At 41.6% G+C, this 21651-nt stretch overlaps 1 protein-coding gene across 3 annotated transcripts in view; it reads left to right on the plus strand.

Moving 5' to 3' along the window:
* Nucleotides 1-36: 36 nt before the first annotated feature.
* Nucleotides 37-21651, plus strand: part of aasdhppt (aminoadipate-semialdehyde dehydrogenase-phosphopantetheinyl transferase) — a 22495-nt gene continuing 880 nt past the window's right edge. Inside the window, exons 1-7 of one of the 3 annotated variants that reach the window (XM_063205486.1) lie at nucleotides 37-153; nucleotides 347-494; nucleotides 756-993; nucleotides 5557-5678; nucleotides 11798-11959; nucleotides 20520-20588; nucleotides 21616-21651. The exon at nucleotides 21616-21651 is cut by the window's right edge and continues 880 nt beyond it. In XM_063205486.1, coding sequence (XP_063061556.1) covers nucleotides 351-494; nucleotides 756-993; nucleotides 5557-5678; nucleotides 11798-11959; nucleotides 20520-20588; nucleotides 21616-21651 — 771 coding nt within the window. In that variant the 5' untranslated portion in view covers nucleotides 37-153; nucleotides 347-350. The remainder of the gene's footprint in view (nucleotides 154-346; nucleotides 495-755; nucleotides 994-5556; nucleotides 5679-11797; nucleotides 11960-20519; nucleotides 20589-21615) is intronic. The other 2 variants (XM_063205487.1, XM_063205488.1) reach the window with 2 other exon arrangements.

The raw sequence follows: 21651 nt of genomic DNA on the forward strand, positions 1-21651 counted from the left end.
GTGTCACTCCCACTTCAGCGTAACCCGCCTTGACGATTTCTTCCGGATGTGTAGTAGGGCTAACACATGCGGCAGACTCATGCTCCGTCCACAACACGACTCATAAAAACAGTTATTACTGTTGTGGCATGAGTTTGTACATTTTCAATCGAGGTATATTCTGTTCTGGTGCATTTCTGGTCGCTGTCATGCTCTTAGTTATTATAACTGTTGTAACATTTCCGTTCTGTGTGATGTTGTTGCCATGGCAGTTGCTAAGGCAGTCCAAGTAGTAGTTACTGTGGTGTGACAGGATGTTATTATGTCTTATTACCAGAGTAATCACATACTATCCCTGAATTATTAGCAGTATGGAGGGTGTACGATGGGCCTTTCGTTGCGGCTCGTGGTCCCCAACTCGTGCCGAATGGTTGCTTGCTGCCCGGTGCGTGCAGCGTGAGGAGAAGGAGAGGATTGGACAGTTTGTGTTCGCCAAAGATGCCAAGTCAGCCATGGTATGAGATTGTGCACAGACCACTTTCACTGTAATTTTCTCAGAGCAGTGCACAGCACCACATAATCAAAGTCAGACTGTTATGTCTTCAATATCCACCTGATCCTGAAACATGTCTGTTTAAGCTTCGTATTTACAAAACTAGCAAAATTGAGGACAAATTCTCAGCCATACATGCTATGCTACCCATATGCTTACGACTTCATTCCTTTGTATTAATTAATGCACCTGCCTGTTTCTGTTATACAACTCTTGTTATTAGGCTGGCAGACTTCTGATCCGCAAACTGGTGTCAGAGAAGATGGGGATAGTCTGGGACCAGATCCGGCTGGAGAGGACCGCAAGAGGGAAGCCGATTGTGGCCAACCCCACAGCAGCAGCGGCTGATGCAGGTCACCAGAGATGGAGCTTCAACGTGTCTCACCAGGGGGACTATGCAGTCCTGGCCGCAGCTCCTGGCCAGCAGGTTGGGACGGATGTCATGAAGACTGCCAGACCAGGTAACCACTGACTGGGGACTAGAACTAATGCTGCCACAGTGTTTTCTACATAGCTCCTACAGGACAGTGGTTTTCCCTGCTATCCCCTGTGTCAAGAACTAAAGCTGTCACATTGGTGATTATGTTGTATGTTGCAACTAGTTTTTATGATGTTTAAGGTGTTATGTATCATACATGTAATAACCAGAGTGTGGCAGGTGTGAATCCAATTAAATCCCACAGGTTGTAGTTCTGTGACCAAAGAGTTGCTGGTTCAAATCCATCAAGTGCTGCTGAAAATACCCTGAGCAACATGGTTGCATCCCTAATTTCCTATGCATTGTATGATGAGTTACATGCAGGTTGAGGACATATGTGGTCTAATTCAAATGTTCCTAAACTTTACCATGACAAGGGCCCCATATACCGGTAGATTCCAGCCATGTCCCCCCCTTACATGGTCGCCCCACACTGTTTTTTATGTGTACCCTCTTTCACAACCATAGTGTAGGGCCTGTAGTCCCACTAGGATATGACATGATATCAATAGAAATAGGAATATTGTACGTATTGTTTGCGGAAACCTAGAGGCAGACTACATTAGGACATCTGGGTTATTTTTGTGTATTGCTGTTTTATATTAAAACAATACAACCAGTACACATTTAACCTTTCCCCAATCATGTACTGTCCCAGGTGAAAAAGTGGTTCAATTTAGTACAATAAAAGCACGACTGAAGTGTACTTAGCATGTTAAAAGCGCACTCACACTTTTTGTGCTAAGAAAAAGTATGTTTACAATATGCTTATTTAAAGTGTACTTAAAATTAGATGTAATTAAGTTGCTCTCAAAGAAAGTACACTTTGCGAACCATACATAAAGTGCACTTAGAAGATGTTTGGCTAAAGTGTATTTAGAGGAATATACTAATAGTGTTCTAATAATGAACTTACTAAAAGTGTATTTTTTAATAACATATTTCAATTGCACTTTTTTTAAGTGCACTTTGATTATACTTCACCCAAGTGACTTCGAAGTGTGATTTTCTATAGTGCACTTTAAAGTAAATCACTTTAACATATTGGAAGTATACTTTTTCTAAGTGCACCATGATTGTGCTTCATCCAAATATATTCAAAGTGTGCTTACACAAAGTGCATTTACCCATCATGCATCATCATGCATGCACCATCATGTAATGCACTTCTTGGAGCTCAATTTCTCAAACAGAAAGCCATTGACCTCTAAGAAATATCTTTGGTTTGCATGAAAATATTACTCATTGTTATATTCTGCGTTTATTGTAGGAATTTTAAAGTGGTTCACAAAAAATGCCCATGTTCCCACCGTCATTATGATGGTCACGTATATGTTCTGGTATATATAGCCTCACACTTCCCATGATATCATGGTGAGAGGTAAGTTGGAACTAGTTGTTCAAGCAAAGAATCAAGGGTCACCATTAGTGATCAATTCAAATGATCAACTGCAGGAATGTGGAACAAGTATGAAATAAAGTGAAATGTGTATCTGAAATCTCTGTAACAATGCAATGATTGTAAATGTCAGTCGTGCTAGGCATGCATACTGTATCAATACTGTGACATGTGGCTGTGTGTAATGTACAAGCTCTGAGGACCAGCATGGATTGTAGTATTAGCTTTATATTATTCGTTGTACTTGGGAGTGTACTGTGAATATACTTCAAGCATACCTGTTATATATTTACAATACTTAATATGATATACTTTTTACAGACTTAAAATGTTCCAATGTAGTCCAAAGAAGCATGAAGTTAATATACTTTTATTGTACTTCTAGTAACAATAAAATGTTATAGAAGTGTACTCAAGCACACTATTAATGCCATGCGAATGCATGAAAAGCGTGTTTGGAGCATACTTTCAAAAGTATGCTTGTAGTGCACTTAAAGTTGTCCAAAAGCGGTGCCAATTTAGCATCCTCAGTGTTCTGCAAGTGTGCTGAAGTACTGCTTTAGTAGTGCTTCAGCGCACTAATAGTGCAATGAAGTGCACTTTAAATCGCCGAAAATAGTACACTTTGTACTAAGTACGGTCAAAAAAAGTATATGTGTTTTTCACCTGGGGTATGCTTTTGCTCTGTGTATGTTGTGAAATAGAAAAAATGAGAAAGAACACTGGGGAAACTCGTTTTCATTGTGACACAGCACTCCACAGCACACAGTTTTTTTCACTGCACATGATGGAATTGCATTTATGCCTCGTCTGTACAAGGTGCAGCCTGAAATGGCACCCCAAGGGAGCAGTGTGCTGGGATGGTACAATTCTCAGGGTACCTCAGTCATGGAGGAGGATGGGAGGGAGAGCACTGGTTGATTACTCCCCCCCCCACCAACCTGGCGGGCCCAGAATCGAACGGCAACCTTTGAGCTACAAGTCTGACGCCCTAACCGCTTACCGATGACTGCCGTGTTGTAATGCATAAATGACACTAAAGCTATTTTCCCTTTCTTAGCATAGTTAAGCAGTACTGATGTGCCCAGAAAAGATAAGTTGGTGGTGGGTCTGTATTTGCACACATTGCAAAAAGGGGGGCATACATCCTCTTATCTAAACATGTTGGGGCGATAATAAGCTAATTTGCCACAAAATAGGTGGCTTAATTTTCTTTGGAAATGCCCCTTCACCAGATAAAAGATCCCATTGTCTTTAAGCGCCTCAGATATAGAGAAAGAAATGGTGAGTTTGGAGTCCTGATTAAAATCCGTTTCAGTTGTCAAGAACAGGCTGGCAGCCTTTTTCGATAGCGATGTGCTCTGTGACGCATTGCTATATTTCAGAGCCTCACTTCACACTAAATCCCATTGACTTCAACCTCCAGCTGTCAGAACCTTAATCTTTTAGTCCAGCCCTGTCATAATGTCAGAGAGTCTCTTTCAAATCCCTCCTCACAATCACAGAAATCCCCCAGAAATAACTCCTATCCATTTCAAAGGATTGGGGGAAAAAACCCATCTGTAAGATGTAGCATTGGCAGTATCTCTCTAGAAAGAAAAGTCTTTACATCTGACTTATTTATCTGTCCAACAATTCAGTCCTTCACCTCTTTTTAGAAATTGTAATTGCTATTTGACCTTTAATACATAATACAAAAGAGCTCTCTTCTTTATGTTTCACTGGTGTCCTCAACAGAATACCATTAAAACCAGGAGAATAAATGCAGTTCAGTCTTTCACCACCAGGTGTCTCTGTTGTCTTGAATAACACTCACATTTACATTCAGTTTTTTTTCGTAGGATTTTGTTCCAGACCACTTGCAGTCTGGTAGGCTGTGCATTTCATCATCATTGATGTGCTCGGTGGGAATTGAAACGCAGACTGTGGTGAGGGTAATGCCTTGCTCTGCTTCTTAAGTTAGCATTGCATTTGCACTGACTTGAGGATGCAGTACTCAGAAAACAGGGCTGACTGTCTGAATAAAAAGCAGAGCTGATACATTTATTTGCATGTGTTTATCTCTCGGGAAACAGCTTGTCAATACTGTAGCACACACACTTGTGTATATGAATGAAAAAGTTACTTCTTTCCAAAGGTTGAGTTATTTTTTGAACAGAATTATATTCATTTTTTGGATATGCTGTAAGTACATCAGAATTAAGATTCACCTAAACACCTGGTAGCCATCTGGCTTTTGTATGTTGTTGGCAATGGTTGGGAAGCAAAGACGTTGTTTCAGCAGATGGTTTGCATCATAATTAATCTGTAAGTCAGTCCAGTTTCGCTGAATTAAATGTTCCCAGTCTTTAGGTTAAACATGCCTGTATAAAAGAAGTCACATACACATTCAGATTTTGGATCTGGGAAAGTCATGGAAAAGTCAAGTGAGTTTTACATCCTACTGGCGGTGGGGAGCTTGAATGCAACTGTCTAAATGGGCCCCAGCTACCTCTAGTGCGTCAATGCCCCTCCCAGAAGTAACCATCACCCAGCCGTGATTCAACTTCCTTGTCAGCCCCGGTCGTCAACTGTTGTGTGGAGCAGCGGTAATTCGGCATGTAAAACTCGGGGGTCATGTAAAACTTACCTGCAACCCCACCTTTACCCTCTGGTTATTGTATTGAAAGTATATTGTGTAAAGGGACACTGTGTGAGATGTTTAGTTGTTTATTTCCAGAATTCATGCTGCCCATTCACTAATGTTACCTTCTTCATGAATACTTACCACCAGCATCAAATTCTAAGTATTCATTATGACTGGAAAAAATGCACTTTTCATACATGAAAAGGGGGTTCTTCTCCATGGTCCGCCGTTTTGAATTTCCAATTTAGCTGCAAAAATGACTGTGCTTGGGCAATACTAGAAAATATTAGTTTATCACTTAGTAAACTTTCATGTAAACATCAAATTTGGCAATAGACAGCCCAGTTTCAATGAGCACCATAGTTGCAGTACTTTTTTTTGACCATTTCCTGCACAGTGTCCCTTCAAATTCAAATGGATGGATTTTATTTTTATTTTATTTTCCCATCAACCTATTATCCTGTCCCTTGTCCACTCATCCGTTCCTCTTCTCTCTCTGTCTCTCTGTTTGTCCGCCTCAGGCTCCTCTTCGATCCCTGAGTTCTTCCGGCTGATGACCCGGCAGTTTACAGAGCACGAGTGGAGCACCATCAGGACTCCGTGCTCCGAATGGGACCAGCTGCACATGTTCTACAGACACTGGGTAGGTACCGAGACTCTCCCCTGATGAAGGCCACTCCTTGGCCAAAACATGTTGGCGTTTTTAACTTTTCTACAATGATTTAGCCATTGAATAAAGCTATTTTAACTTTTTTGGGAAGATTGCCTTGGATACTTTGTCTCTTTTGCTTCAATTTTTTGACCAAACAGCACCTGCGGACTACCAACCAAAGACGCCGTAGCCCACCAAACTTTTCCTATTGTTCTAGGTACTGAGACTGTAGTAAGTAGCCTCTTACTGCAGCAGGAGTCGCCGGCGACCCTACTCACTTGCTGAAAATGCTGAACTACATCACAACAACATTGCCATGACATTACAGACAGCCATAGTGCTGCGCTAAGGGGTTAAGGTGCTGGTGACACGTATGGAGATATTTTTAAATGCGGATCTTTTTTTTTAGCCTTTCACGTGTAAATATGACATGTGGATAAAAATAAAAACTCCATTGTGACAGGTGCATTTAAGGCCCCTAAATTAATTAATTTATTCATTTATTTTTTCATTTTTTAAACAGAGCTTTGAAATGTGCATTTTAAAACTCTGTTTATGTGTAAATGAGAGGCCAAAACCAACACGTTTTCAAAAATATCCATATATGCGTAAATGGATTCACACATACTTCACACTGGTAACATGACTACAGGAGTATGGATACAGTAGCATGTCTGAATGGGAGCAGATGCACATGTTCTACAGACTCTGGGTAGGTAATTATTAGAACCCACGACAACACTTCAGAATAACTACCCACAAACAATTTATTAACATTTATTCATTACGATGATAACTGATCACAAACAAAACATTTGCAGATGTTTGTAAACTAACTTTAACTGTACCGTGGAGTGGGAATCAACTTCCACTGGATGAGATTTGCGTGTGTTTGCCTGCTGAGTACTTCTACATTCAGTGGTGTCATGCCTCCTGGTCTTTGGGGGACAATTTTCCAGGACCAATGCAACTGTATTGTGTCTGCTGTGTCAATATAGTATTTCTTACTCATGTACAGACATTTGTAAATATTTTGTTGATAATTACTTCATTATTTATGAAGTGTTTATACAGCGGTTTACTGGTAGTTATTCTAAAGTGTTACCAAACCCACATATACCGATACTTTACACTGGTAACATGACTGCAGGAGTATGGATACAGTAGCATGTCTGAATGAGAGCAGCTTCACATGTTCTATAGACACTGGGTAGCAGGTACTGAGACTGGAGGAATTAAGGTGCTGGTTAAACGTATGGAGATATTTTGAAATGCAGATTTTTTTTTTATCCAGATATTTTTTTCATCCGTTAGTGTGTAAATGCGATGTGTGGATGAAAATAAAAAAAAACTCCATTGTCACTGGTGCATTTTAGCTCCCTAATTTTTTATTTTTTTATTTTTTTATTTTTTTAAACGGAGCTTTGAAATGTGCATTCTTAAACTGGGTTTACGTCAGGGGTGTCAAACATACCCGCCCAGAGGGTTCCATCCGGCCCGGATGTAAAAAAAAAAAAAAAAAAAAGTTTTTTTTTTTTTTTTACTTTTTTTTTTTTTTTTAATGAAATAACCGAAATGCGCAATTACGGCCCTCGGGGCAAAATCGAAACCTGCATGACATTAACCCAATGGTCCCTCTGTTACACTGTATATATGTAGTAAAGTGCACATCACACTTCTATTATAAATAGTGAATTTGTACTGTAACAGGCATTTGATAAAGCTCATATACCTGTATTATAGACCTCATATATAGAGATAAAATGTTAATACTTCTTATTCGTATTGTATTGGTATTGGTTGTAATTAAATAATAAATATAATAGGATTTGTATTGGTTCCTATTAAGCTCAAACTGGAAACGGGATGTTAGAATGCGTGAAAATGCAGGAAATTACATATAAGAAATACAACATTTTCAGGACTATAGGAATATGGATACGGTAGCATGTCTGAATGGGACTGTCTGTACATGTTCTACAGACTCTGGGCTGGTACTGAGACTGCAGTTATTAAAACCCACACATACTGTATGTTAGGTCAGTGGTTCTTAACCTTTTTTCCTTAGCGCACCCCCTTAACTGTGCCGAAGACAAACCGCGCACCCCCAACACAAACTTCTACATGTGTATATGCACTAAAAATGATAAATGAGTGATTAAATGATAATAAATTCTCGCTTGAGACATGAATCAATACCTGAATGACTTTAAATGGGGACCAAAAGGTGTTTAATTTGGACTTCATTTGGCCTAATTACAATGTTTGCAAGTAAAATTTTGGTCACAACCTCTACACAAAGAAAGTTCTGTGCACCCCTGGAATCTCTGGCGCACCCGCAGGGGGTGTCCGCACCTCAGGTTAAGAACCACTGTGTTAGGTAACATGACTATAGGAATATGGATACAGTAGTATGTCTTTGTTTCATGCTACTGTAACACACTAAAATAAGTTAAAAAATAAAAAAGGAAGAATTGCAGAAGTGCTGCTTTTCTACAATAAATTCACATGTTCTACAGATACTGGGTAGTGAAGCTGTAGTTAAAGCATCTCCACATCCTCATTCTTGCACTGGGAGTAGGACCATTGGAATATACTAGATAAACTGTATGAAAGAGAAGTAGATCGACATTCTTCTGTTGTCATCAGGTACATCTATGAGAAAAGGGCTGTCTAAAAGAAGTTAGGGAAAAAAATAACAAAAGCATCACAAATGATCTTCCCTTTACTTCTTTTTTTAAAAAAATTTTGTAATTAAAGTCGCCCTCAGCAGTTTACACGAGTTTACGCTGTGCCCACCGATATTCCTGTCTGAAAATCTACACTGTCATAATTAGTTTTGCTTTCCTCCTTTCTCGGTTTGGATGTTTTCCATCTCAGAGTTCCAACAGTCAATAGAAAGGTGAATATGTCTCCTGCAGTACGGAAAGTCTGATTTCCTTTTTCCACTTTTCTTCCACTGTGCTGGTTCAGGAGCGTCAGCCAAAAGTTGCATGTACCAATTTCTGACAGCAGACAAAGTAACCTCTTCTTGACTCATTTAAACATTACTTAGCTGACTCGTGAAGGTGATTAATTAACTTTAAATGTGCTTTCAAAGAGAGGTACCGCGCCTTTTCTCTTGATGCTGGGTGGGTGTGTAGGTTCCAACAGGTAAACTTTGCACTGAGGATGGTCTGAATGGGACCGAAACGTTTGCACTGTTCACTTGGGTAGCACTTTTTTATTTTCGAAACATGCTATAAAAGGACACTATTGCATCGTCATACAATGTGTGCGAGTTCCCCCGTACTTGATCCTATAGATTAATTAACTTTGAAAATCCAATTTGTGCCGCTTTATGGTGTAATAAAAACGATACTGATGTTTTGATCATTTTATACTTAATGGACTCTGATGAAGATATAAGGTGTACTGAAGTATAAGTCCTCTTTTTGTTGCACGTTAGTAATACGTAGATAAACAGAATAAGGTGTGTGTGTGTGTGTGTGTGTGTGTGTGTGTGTGTGTGTGTGTGTGTGTGTGTGTGTGTGTGTGTGTGTGTGTGTGTGTGTGTCCATGACTTTAAAAAGCCCCCCATACATGACTTAAAAAATGCAATTGGAACCAAACGCCTGATTGAAACTGACCTTTCTTTCTATAGTATAGAGGCTGGGTTCTGTAACCATGGCGATTGTGCCACCAAAGACGTCATACTCAGAGTGTGGAGGGATTGCACAATCTAAGATCGTTGTTGCACTGATTGCTCTCCCTAGTTTGAAGTTCACAGGGGGTTCCTTCCTTCCAGAAAAAAAACCTCCAGCCACCGCAGTCAGTCCTTCAAAGACTCCACATCACACAGGGCCGAATGGGTCTCTCTCTCTCTAGGTCGTCCTCAGACGAGCCTTCCATCGTTGCTTCCAATCATCCCTATTCTCCATAAATCTTTTCAATTCATTGGTACTCTGGGTTCCACATATGTTAGTGTGGGACATCCTCTTGACCGGCACCCATGGTCTTTCATCTTAAAATAAGAGTCGTCTTTGTGTCGTGGTGTTACTGGTCTGAAAGCTCACTAAAGAAGTGTGTATCTGGTTGTTTTAGATATAGCAATGCCCACGCCCACGTCTTTGAATACAGGAGTAGGTCACTTGCATAGTGTATCACAGAACTGAATATATGGTAAGACCAAACAAAGGTGAACAAAGTTTTCTGCCGCTTTTTTTGGAAAATGGGCAGAACATCAGAGTGTACATCATATCTTCCTTCATCTTGAGCCAAATGCAGGATGAACAATTAGAGTATTGAAGCAGAAGGTTTCGAGACGGTAACTATATGTGATGCTTTGAAAATAGTGCACCTGGGCATTGTTACAATATGAACTGTATGATGTTTACTAAAGCGTAATACTGTATCACTCTTCCTCCTATTGGCGTGGTAGACAAAGGCTTGATCAAAATAAGTGATTGTCTTGCAAAAGACTAATAACAAAACAACACTACAGAATATGGAACCCTTCAGGCTAACTTTTGTACCATTTATGACACTTCTCCCCTTAATTGTGATGCAAGATGTCTGCACATTTTATTAAACTACTTTGAAATACTGACATACCGGAGTATGAAAAATTGGTATTCTCTGAGCCTACTCGACAAGGCTGGCAGACATTCTAAGAGTTATTGCATTCTTTGTGTTGCCAAAAGTAGTTGTACTTTTTTTCTTTCTTTTTTTTAAGTCTTTGTAAACTGTGAAGTTTGCAAAGTTTGCACTTTGAAAGATTAAAAAGACTGGTGAAGTATAACAAGGCTTAGTCTAGGAATGCCTTTAAAGGGACACTGTGCAGGAAATGGTCAAAAAGGGTACTACAACTATGCTGGTCATTGAAACTGGGCTGCCTATTGCCAAATTTGATCTTTACATGAAAGTTTACTAAGTAATAAACAAATATCTTCTAGTATGGTCCAAGTACAGTCATTTTTGCAGCTAAAAATGGCTTTTTCTCGAAATTCAAAATGGCGGACCATGGAGAAGATCCCCCTCTTCATGCATGAAAAGTGCAATTTTTCCAGTCATAATGAATACTTAGAATTTGATGCTGGTGGTAAGTATTCATAAAAAATGTAACATTAGTGAATGAGTAGCATGAATTCTGGAAATAAACAACTAAAAATCTCACACAGTGTCCCTTTAAAATATCTTTGTAAACGCCTTTATTCTTGTCTTTAAAATCCGTAAGCAAATCTCTGTGTAAATCTTAACACACTATGACATACAGAGTTCACATTATGGGATTTACATCTCCTTTTTTATTATTTCTCTTTTTTTTGAGGTAACGGCATTGAGTTAATTACACGCGCACAGGATGTGATCATTACACTTTTTTACCCTGTGATGCTGCCCTCTACCTATTATGCCTTATCTTAGATAATCTACTTGACTTAACTGCACTGTACTAGAGCTGGGTATTGATTCAAATTTCAAGAATCGATTTGATTCCGATTTTTCATGTTTCAGAATCGATTGTTTTCGTTACGCTCCAATTCAATCCGATTTGATCTGATTTCGATCTGATTTCCGTTTCGATCTGATTGAGATTCGATCCGGGAGTTAATGTAGGCTATTTGACATAGGCTATTTGAGCTGTTTCCTTAATTTCATGACTAGAGAAGCAACATTAAGTCTACGATATTGCTGTAAACCCAAATCTTACAAGTATTTGGTAGTTACTGATGGCTGGAAGACTGATAAAAAGGTTAACTGCGGGGGAAATTAAAGAAATAATAATAATAACAATAAATAATAATTGTAAAAAAAAATCGATCTTTGGACGGATGAATCGATTATCAGAAATTAATGTGTGAATCGACTTTAAATCAACATAGCTCTACACTGTACACTCATTTTTGTTCTGTTCTTCTTGCCTTTTCATTCTGACTCTTATTCAATATTACTCTTTTACACTGTCATAACAATTACTACTACTCAATACTTGATGTCCTGTCTTGCACTTTAATGTCTGGAGTATAGAGAAAGGCAATTTCAATTTCCTTTGACCTGTGCATATGAGGAAATTGACATGAAAGCAGATGATACCGGTACTTGACTCGACTTGACTTGACTTTATTTCCCAGGCCTTGAAGGAGAGCTTCATCAAAGCCATCGGCACTGGCCTAGGCTTCGACCTGCAGCGGATCGAGTTCCACATCTCCCCCTTGCTCATCCAAGAGGGACGTGTCTACTCTGAGACCAGGATGCATCTGGATGGAGAGGAGGACCAGGACTGGACATTTGAGGTAACCAGCAGATTTTATTTTATTTTTATTATAGATTTTATTTTATTATATATTTATTTATTATTATGATTATCCAGTTTTTCATTTACAATTGACCAAGACTATGACATCTTGGACTGAACAATCCTATACAGGACTGGATATTTGAGATAAGATTTATTAAGTGACATGCTCACATTAATCTTGGGTTTTGTGTCATTTACAATTGATCATGTCACTATGACATCTTGAACTGATCAATCCTGTACACATTCTCCAAGGTCTATAACCTTTGTTACTTCACTTACCCATAAGAGAATTCTAGCATTGTGGAAAATCATAGGCTTGAGCAACTTTTTAATGCCATTGCCTCTACTACACTGCGGCACTCTTTTTCGGGAACATGCAGTTTTGTTTCTGACCAGTAGGTGTCGCCCATGCCTTAGCTTAGCTTTTGGTTGGCACTGCACTGTCACATGGGGCACGTTCATGATGGCACATGCAGAAGCAGTATGCGCAGCCCACATGCACACTTGCGTAGAGTGCCACAGCATTCTTCATTACGAACGTGCCCATAGGCACACATTTTACCTGCATTAGCCAATTGACTCTCAGTTTAAAATTGCAACTGCACACACACACACACACACACACACACACACACACACACACACACACACACACACACACACACACACACACACATTGTTCCCCCTCATTGTTTCACAATTGGTTTGCGAAGCTGAAAGGAAGAGATGGGGAACAGTAATACTGCGGTTCCTTTCTCCACTCACACATTTTATTTCTCCCCGGAGGGTCACCTTGAGGGCCCTCAGCAAGCCACCTTAATATGCATCTGTCTGAAAAGAGTTTTCTTTTTCCCATCGGAGGAACTCAGGGGAGCGTGCAGAAGGAAAACTGTGCCCCTGCCAGAATAAAGATAGGCTACAGATAGATTTAGAGAAAGGCTACATACATTTAGTAGATAAAAACACCAAAAGATTAACTTGCCTCTTCTTCAGAACTCTCAGCAGCAGATAAATTGGAAATAAAGTGAAACAAACACCACGGGAGGGGAGAGGAGAGAGGAGAAGGGAGACAAGAGGAGAGGGTACGGTAGGAGAGGAGAGGAGAGGAAAGAGGAGGTGAGGGGAGGTGAGAGGGCAGGTGTACTGTCGATATGAGCTCCCTGTCGAGATGAGCTCCTTTTAGCTACTGAGCATGCGCACGCATGCGCACCTCCACGCCGCAACTTCTGCGGCTGATTGCCCATTGAGCTGAGCTACCGAACAGCTGATCTTGAACATGTGAAATATCAACTGCAGCAACGCAACGCTAAGTAGCCTAATTGTAAGGTTTGCAGAACAGGGAAACATCCGTGCCACAGACACTGCTGAGAGAGATGCATTGTAGAACAGGGAAACATCCGTGCCACAGACGCTGGTGAGAGAGATGCATTGTACAACCCCACTGGGTCATTTTTAGCGCACACCCTCTCCATTTCCTTGCGCAAAATTACCCTGCGTCAAACTTGTTCTAATAATCTAATAAAATGTATTAATAATCAACCCTACTGATTTAAAAAAAAATCTTACCTAGCAGGCTTTCTCTCGTTGCGTTTCACTTCTCCTAAGTAACACCTGTGTCATTAGACAGGCTGTCTCTGTTTAAGAAAATGCAAGCAATTTAATTCCCACACCCAACGTTGCATCAGACTTCTCTTATGCTGCATGCATGCCAGCCCGAAACGTGCAAACCTACCAAATGCGAAGCAAAAGCTCTCTCACTTAGGCTAGATTATGACTCGTGTCATGTCCTAGGAACAGACGCGTTCAGCGTGGATTTAAATATTTGCAGATTTTTTTCAAAGGAGCTGTGTTCTTTTCTATAGCCTAGGCCTATAAGCTCTAATATTGAGTTGGTTATTAGAAACTTCTCTGCAAAAGTCTAAAGTCGCAGACGAGACACGCTGCTCATTTTAAAATAGTAGCCTACTAAATAAAATAGCCAAAACAATCAATAGGCCTATTCTATTGGCAAGTTATTAGCTAATAGTTGGCTATTATTAGAAACTTCTCCGGAAAAGTCTAAAGGCACGGACGAGACACGCTGCTCGTTTTAGAATTGTAGCCAAAATAAAATAAACAAACAATATTTTATTGACAAGTTATTGAAACGTCTCTCCACGGAATGAAAATCATCGAGGCAGCATAAATATATAGGCCACTGTCGAGTTAGGCTACCGGGAGCTCATCTCGACAAGGCAGCTCATCTCGACAGAACACAGGAAAGGAGAGATGAAGTGAAGCAAAGCAAAGAGAGGGGTGGTGGTGAGGAGGAGGCAAGTGGGTATGAGTGAAAATGGCAGAGGAGAGGTGAGTAGATGAGAGAAAGGGTGTGATGCAAAACTTGCATTGCCTCTCGATGACTTCCACGGCTTAGTGACATGGCAGTACCTTAACAGAGCAGTCTCTTCACACAGATGAAGGAGGCAGATCAAGTGGATAGGAGGGAGGGCATTCTTTCAGAGACAGGAGCATTTTACTATGATCATCAGACTGGTGACACACGGGGGGAGGGGAAAGCTAATGAACGAAGAAGGATTGTAGTATTCATGGCTCTGTCACCCTCATCCCCAGTTGCATATTATGTGTTATCCTCTTTGTCAGTCCTTTGGTGAAAAATATTGAACTATCATTGAACTATCCTTTAAGTCCTTGAAATTGGCTTACGTTTGTAACCAAAAATAAGTTATTTTAGCATAGGAAAATGTATCGAGACTGCTTCTACAGCTTGATTTCTCTATCCATGTTTGGTTTTTCAAAGAGTTCAATAGCTTGTTAAACAAACTTTCAGAAATGTTTCAAATCAAAGGCGCAGATAGCAGTCGCCAAGTTTTTGCTAACCACACATCCAAGGTGTGCATATACAGTATACCCCATGTCTGTGTTCTCTGTCTTACTATAATCAACAAGGAAACACTTGCTCAGCCTAGATGCTCTTATTTTATCTTGCTTTATCTTATCTTCTCTTATTATATTATCTTGTGTTTTCCACACCTTGCTTGACCCCTCTTCTGTTCTCCAACTGACACCCCCCACCCCTCGCCACCTTACCTGAGCCCCCTTGGCCCTCGTCATATCGAACCTCCCGTATCACGCCTACGTGACCTCCTCGCGACACTGGCTTTAAGAGAAAATGGATCCACTCCTGGGTGTGTGGTGGACAGTCAAACATGCTTCCATTAGCACCTTCTGTGGCCCTGCAACCCACGCAGTCATTATGCTCTCTCTCTCTGTCTCTCTCCCTCCCTCCCTCTCTCTTTCTTTCTTTCTTTCTTTCTTTCTTTCTTTCTTTCTTTCTTTCTTTCTTTCTTTCTCTCTCTCTCTCTCTCTCTCTCTCTCTCTCTCTCTCTCTCTCTCTCTCTCTCTCTCTCTCTCCCTCTCTCCCTCTGCTACTCTCTTGCTCTCTCTCAGACATTTTTTCAATCTCTCTCTGTCTCGTTCTCTCTCTCTCTCTCTGTCTCGTTCTCTCTCTCTCTCTCTCTCTCTCTCTCTCTCTCTCTCTGTCTCTGTCTCTCTCCCCCTCTCTGTCCTCATACTCCGGACTAGCATTTGCACTCCAAAAAGCCCCTCCTCAGAGGACGGAGAATAAGAATAAAAACAACCTCTACTTCCTCACCTCTGACCTTTCACCTCCCCCAGCCAACCGTGTTGTTGTCAGCTCCCGCGACCGGGTCCATGAAGACACTTGTGTGTGTGTGTGTGTGTGTGTGTGTGTGTGTGTGTGTGTGTGTGTGTGTGTGTGTGTGTGTGTGTGTGTGTGTGTGTGTGTGTGTGTGTGTGTGTATGAGTCAAAGAGTGGCGGATGATGCAATGTGACGTCCAGAGCAGCGGAAGGTCATCTCTGCGGCTCTCCACATAATTGCAGGTTTAGCATAATAACAGAGGAAGGCCACTACCACCACACCACCTGCTAGCGGAGAGAGAGAGAGAGATAGAGAGAGAGAGATTTGAGAAATAGAGAGATGTTGCTGTGTGTGTGTGTGTCTGTCTGTCTGTCTGTCTGTCTGTGTGTGCGTGTGTATGGGTGTCAATTGAGAGAGTGATGGTGATGAGTGTATGGAAAGATTGTGTGTGTGTGTCTGTGTGTGCGTTTGTGTGGGTGTCAATTGAGAGATAGAGATTGTGATGGGTATATGGAATGTGTGTGTGTGTGTGTGTGTGTGTGTGTGTGTGTGTGTGTGTGTGTGTGTGTGTGTGTGTGTGTGTGTGTGTGTGTGTGTGTGTGTGTGTGTGTGTGTGTCAGTTGAGAGAGAGAGAGAGAGATGGTGGGGAGTGTGTGAGAAAGTTCTAGATGTGTGAGAGAGGATGAGAGAGATCTCTAAAAGGATGCCAACACTGACCTATATAATTTTAGATCAATGGATGGCAAGAAGAGGGGGTTGTATCAAGGGTCATTCTGTGGTGACTAGGCTGTCAACAGAGTATGGGGGGTTTTCCCTGTGAGTATCAAGAGTGCACGAGTTATCACCTATTTAAAACCTTGCCGTGTAGTTATACCTTCTACTTGAGATTATTTGGGTGAATGAACAGCTTAATCATTTGGGATCAACTTGTTCAAATATTTATTTTATATAAATGGAATATAAAGAATGAAATAATTATAGTTGTAATGAAATATTTGGAAAGCTATAAGTGATAAACGTCAGTGGTGGCCTGTTTGGTAAGTTGACAGATGTGTGATCGAAATATGTAGAAACAACAAGACTATCCACACATTAAAATCATCTTGGCATTGCTTTAGCTCACATTAGTTCAGTCTTGTTTATTTATGGGTCCTTTAGCTTCATCAAAGGGTTTTTATTTTCAAAGTATACAGCTCTGAGAGCCAACCACATGGGAACAAGTTAAAAGGAGAACAAAAAAGTAGTTTCTGATGTGTGCTTAGTGGCTTGGTCTGTCTCTCTGTCTTTCTCTCTTTCTCCCTCTCTCTCTCTCTCTCTACCTACCTCTACCCCTCCCTTTGCCTGTTTCATTCTGTCCTTCTCGCCGTTGATATCAGAATAAGAAGATGGTGATGTCTGGTGATGGAGGGCGCAGACCCTAATAGTCCATTTCATGATGGTGTGCGATTTAAAAAATATATTCTGTAGGAGCACACGGGTGTCTCAGATTCTCACCCTCATAAGCCAATGCACTATACATCAGTTTTACACTGTAGTTGGACAACAAGTAACAAGCTGAACTCTATTTAGAGAGGGGAGCGTGTCAGCCTGAGGCACTGCCCTGCATGCCATTTTTTTTTCCTAGGAGAGTGACACCACAGATCAGATTCCGCTCTGATTGGTCGAGCTTCAAACGCGAAAATGCTCTGCTCCCTAACCCTAACTTGTCAGTAAAGCAATGTTTCTTGCAGCTTTGCTTTTGCCGAGAACAGCGAAATGAGCAAGGGAATGGCAAATTTGTTGCAAAATTGTGCCCAGACCCTAAACCTAACCTGTCACAGGGCGCTGAGGAGCTACACATTAACGTGCAAAGGCTGGTTCAAATTGGCAGGTTATCTTGAAGCTCGAGCAACCATCTGTGGCGTCACTCTCCTGGGGGAGAAGAAAAAATGTGCCCCGGATAGGTAGAAACTCCATCGGCCATGTTACTCTTCTGCCCCCTCTTCCTCATCAGATGAGGTGTCAGTTTGGCCCTCAATTTACCTATTCCCAGAGGATAGAGAGGGAGAGGGAGAGAGAGAGAGCATCAGAAGGTGCAACAAGGGAAAGAGAGAGAGAGAGAGAGAGAGAGAGAGAGAGAGAGAGAGAGAGAGAGAGAGAGAACAATAGACATAGAGATAGACAGACATAGAGAGATAGACAAGAGGAGGAAAGAGAGACGCGTATAAACAGAAATTGAGGCAGATTGTCAGGCCGCAAAGCGACTACCTCGTTGTGTCCCCTGGTGCACGTCTCGTCTCCTCTCCTCTCCTCTCCTCTCTCCTCTCCTCTCTCCTCTCCTCTCCTCTCTGCTCTCCTCCCCGTCTGCTTCCCTCTCTGCTTCAAAGGAGCGCTGCTGTGCAGAGACACAGCGAGCACGTCCCCTCTGTCCCCTGGAGGACTCAGCTTCTCCCATGGACTCACTCTCTCTCTCTCTCTCTCTCTCTCTCTCTCTCTCTCTCCCTCTCTCTTTCTCTCTCTCTCTCTCTCTCTCTCTCTCTCTCTCTCTCTCTCTCTCTCTCTGTCTCTCTGTCTCTGTGAAGAAACTGGGACTAGGAATATTTTTGGATGTTAATGAGCCTAGCCTACTCTCCCTTTCTTTCTAGTTCTAGTTCTCATTCTCTCTCTCTCTCTCTCTCTCTGTCTCTCTCTCTCTCTCTCTCTCTCTCTCTCTCTCTCTCTCTCTCTCTCTCTCTCTCTCTCTCTCTCTCTCTCTCTCTCTCTCTCTCTCTCTCTCTCTCTCTCTCTCTTGCTCTTGCTATTTCTCTGTCACATACACAAACAGACTGTATGCATACTTCTGCTGTCTTCCACAACTCCATGCCACCTCTTTTTCTCCTGCATGCATAAGTGCTTTGTGTGTGTGTGTTTGTTTGTGTGTGTGTATGTGTGTTTTGGCTGGCTTTTGTCAGGGTGTGTTAATGTGTGTATGCCTGCCTGCCTGTGTGTGTGTGTACGTGTATGTGTGTTCGTGTATGCATGTGCGTCTCTTTGTGTGTGTTTGTGTGTGTGTGTGTGTGCGTGTTTGTGTGTGTGCGTGTGTCGGCCTGCTGTGGGCATCTGGGCTGGATGGAAATGGGCTGTGGGTAATGGGTACGGTGCGGTGTCTTCTAAAAAAGGGGGGGGGGGGTCTCAGGCGGCTCTCAGGCCCCTGAGTCGGCGGCCGACGATAATGGCAGAAGATGGGGGTGCGATGAGTTTAAGCGGTGGAGAAAGGAATGAGCTCTCTGGCACTTGGGTAATTGATTTAGTGGCAGGGGAGTGTGGAGTGCATCACAGAGAGAGAGATAGAGAGATAGAGAAGAAAGAGAGAGAGAGAGAGGGAAGAAAGAGAGAGAGAGAGAGAGAGAGAGAGAGAGAGAAGGAAGAAAGAGAGAGAGAGAAGGGAGAAAGAGAGAGAGAGAAGCCGAGGGAGGGGGAGCAGTGAGTGGATACAGAGTTTAAGAAGGGAGGAAAGGAGTGCATTACAGGAGTGTGATTAAAGACTCAAATCTCTTTGGCAAGACAGGAATTTTTATATATTTGTATGTACTTTTTTGGGTTCCCAGAAAGGGGTTGAGCAAAGGTTAGGAGACATATTTAGCTACATATTGCACAATCAAAATGTTGCATACCTAGAAAATCTGGACAGTCTGTGTTGTAATGGAGTGCAGAGGCAGTTATCTTGGGTTCAGAAAGTACATCTCCTGACACATTGGGTACTTGTTTCAGCCAATGTACTGAACACCTCCATAGCCATGGACTAGAGATTTTCTTGCATAACAATACTGTGTAAGGAGAGTGTCATGTTTTGACTTTGTCAAAGCAGTTTGCACCCTCCTCTGATGATGTGTGATAGTCGTTGCAGCATCACATGGCAGTGAACTTATTTTAATATTAGGGATGCATGATGTATCGGCCACATGTATCGGTATCAGAAGATATTTGACATTTCTCAACACATCGGACATCGGTCCGATGGGTAAAACTGGGCTGATGTTAACGCAGATGTTTTTTTTATATGTTATGGTTCTAAAAGATCGGACTTGACGGTGACTTTCATTGTTTGTCTATTTCTTTTGTCTAATTTTATCACAGGGAGTTAAAAACTGTTTCTGGAAATAAGAGGACATTCAAAAATTCAGTTTGTTTGCATCATTGTCAGTCTGTATTAAATGTTATCTCTTCAAAAAAAAAAAAAAAAAAATTAAACCATCGGTATCGGTTAATATGGGTTATCGGCCAAAACCGCAATATCGGATATCGGTATCGGCCGAAATTGTTCACATCGTGCATCCCTATTTAATATATTCTATTCCGTTTTATTTAATTTAATTCTTTTGAAGTAGTGATGGTGGTGGGTAATGTGTAATCTAGTAAAGTTGGTGTTTGGCTGTGTCTCTGAGAAGATGTGTGATGTGTCATTGCAGGAGTCTCTGCTGGACCAGCAGCATCACATGGCAGTGAACCTCTTTTAATATATTCTATTCTGTTTTATTTTATTTTATGTTTTGAAGTAGTGATGGTGATGGGTAATGTGTGATATAAATTGGTGTTGTGTTGTGTGGTTGCAGTAGTGCCTGCTGGACCAGCAGCATCCACGTGGCAGTGAACCTATTTTAATATTCTATTCTGTTTTATTTTATATTGTTGTTTTATATTCTATTTTATTTGATTTTATTGTTTTGAAGGAGTGATTGGTGGGTAATGTGTAATATAAATTGGTGTTTGGTTGTGTCGTGTCATTGCAAGAGTGCCTGCTGGACCAGCAGCATCCATGTGGCAGTGAACCTCTTTTAATATATTCTATTCTGTTTTATTTTATCTTTATGTGTTGAAGTAGTGGTGGGTAATGTGTAATATAAATTGGTGTTTGGTTGTGTCGTGTCGTTGCAGGAGTGCCTGCTGGACCAGCAGCATCACGTGGCGGTGGCCCTGGGCCGCGGAGGACCGGCGGGCGAGTGGGTGAGTCACGGGGGAGAGATGGATGAGGGGCCATGCCGGGGGCGGATTGAGTTGACGTGCCCCAAACAGACAGCAAGCGCCACTGTGTGCAAACACTTCTCAGTACAAGAATAGGCACCATTTATCTCCCTCAACCAACCCTCTTTCTCTCTCTGTCTCTCTCTTTCTCTCTATTTTTCTTTCTTTCTTTCTGACTCCCTTGCTCACCCTCTCTACAAATTCTTCTTTTTCTCCCTCATCTTGCTTTCTGTGTCTTTCTCTATCTGTCTCTCTTATTCTCTGTCACACACTCAAACAAACCACACACACACACACACACACACACACACACACACACACACACACACATACACACACATGCACACACACACACGCACACACTCAAACACACATATACCATATACAGCATGTCTGTGTTAGTGCATTGAGTGCATGTACATGCAGGGAAGAATCCAATTTTAAACAGAATACTGGTATTGCATGAGTCATGTAAACTCTATTAATTCCAAATTTGGCCGTATTTCGGGAACATTCCGGTAGCACAACGCTCCTCCACACATGTAAACTGAATATTCCGGAACTCGCTTTAAACAGTATACTGACAGTATTCTATTGGAACCCGGAATACTCCCAGCATGTAACTGCAGCACTCATTCTCCATTTGTTTTAACCCATTGATGCCTGGTGTTGCGTTGCGCAACATTGGCCCTGGCGCCTGGAGTTGCATTACGCACCATTCACGCTCATGAGATTTGAGACAACTTAATTAAAAATCTCTGTTTGTTTGCGATGAATGAACACATTTTAATGAAAGACGAGGGTCTTAGCGTTTAAATGCAGCTTTAGTGCATATTTTTATGTGCTTCAGAAGCTGATATATTTAGGTTTTTATAGGCTGATAGCAGCTTTTCTTAAAAAGGGCTCAGGCATTCAGCACCCTTTTTAGCAAGTGCCTTAGGCATCAATGGGTTAATCCGTTGTTTCTCACTCAAGCTCTGGTCTCTGCTTATCTGCCTCTCTGCCTCAGGAGCCCAAGCCTCCCGTCCAGCCAGCCTCGGCCCCT

This window comes from Engraulis encrasicolus, chromosome 8 (genome assembly GCF_034702125.1).
Source record: "Engraulis encrasicolus isolate BLACKSEA-1 chromosome 8, IST_EnEncr_1.0, whole genome shotgun sequence".
Lineage (NCBI taxonomy): Eukaryota > Metazoa > Chordata > Actinopteri > Clupeiformes > Engraulidae > Engraulis > Engraulis encrasicolus.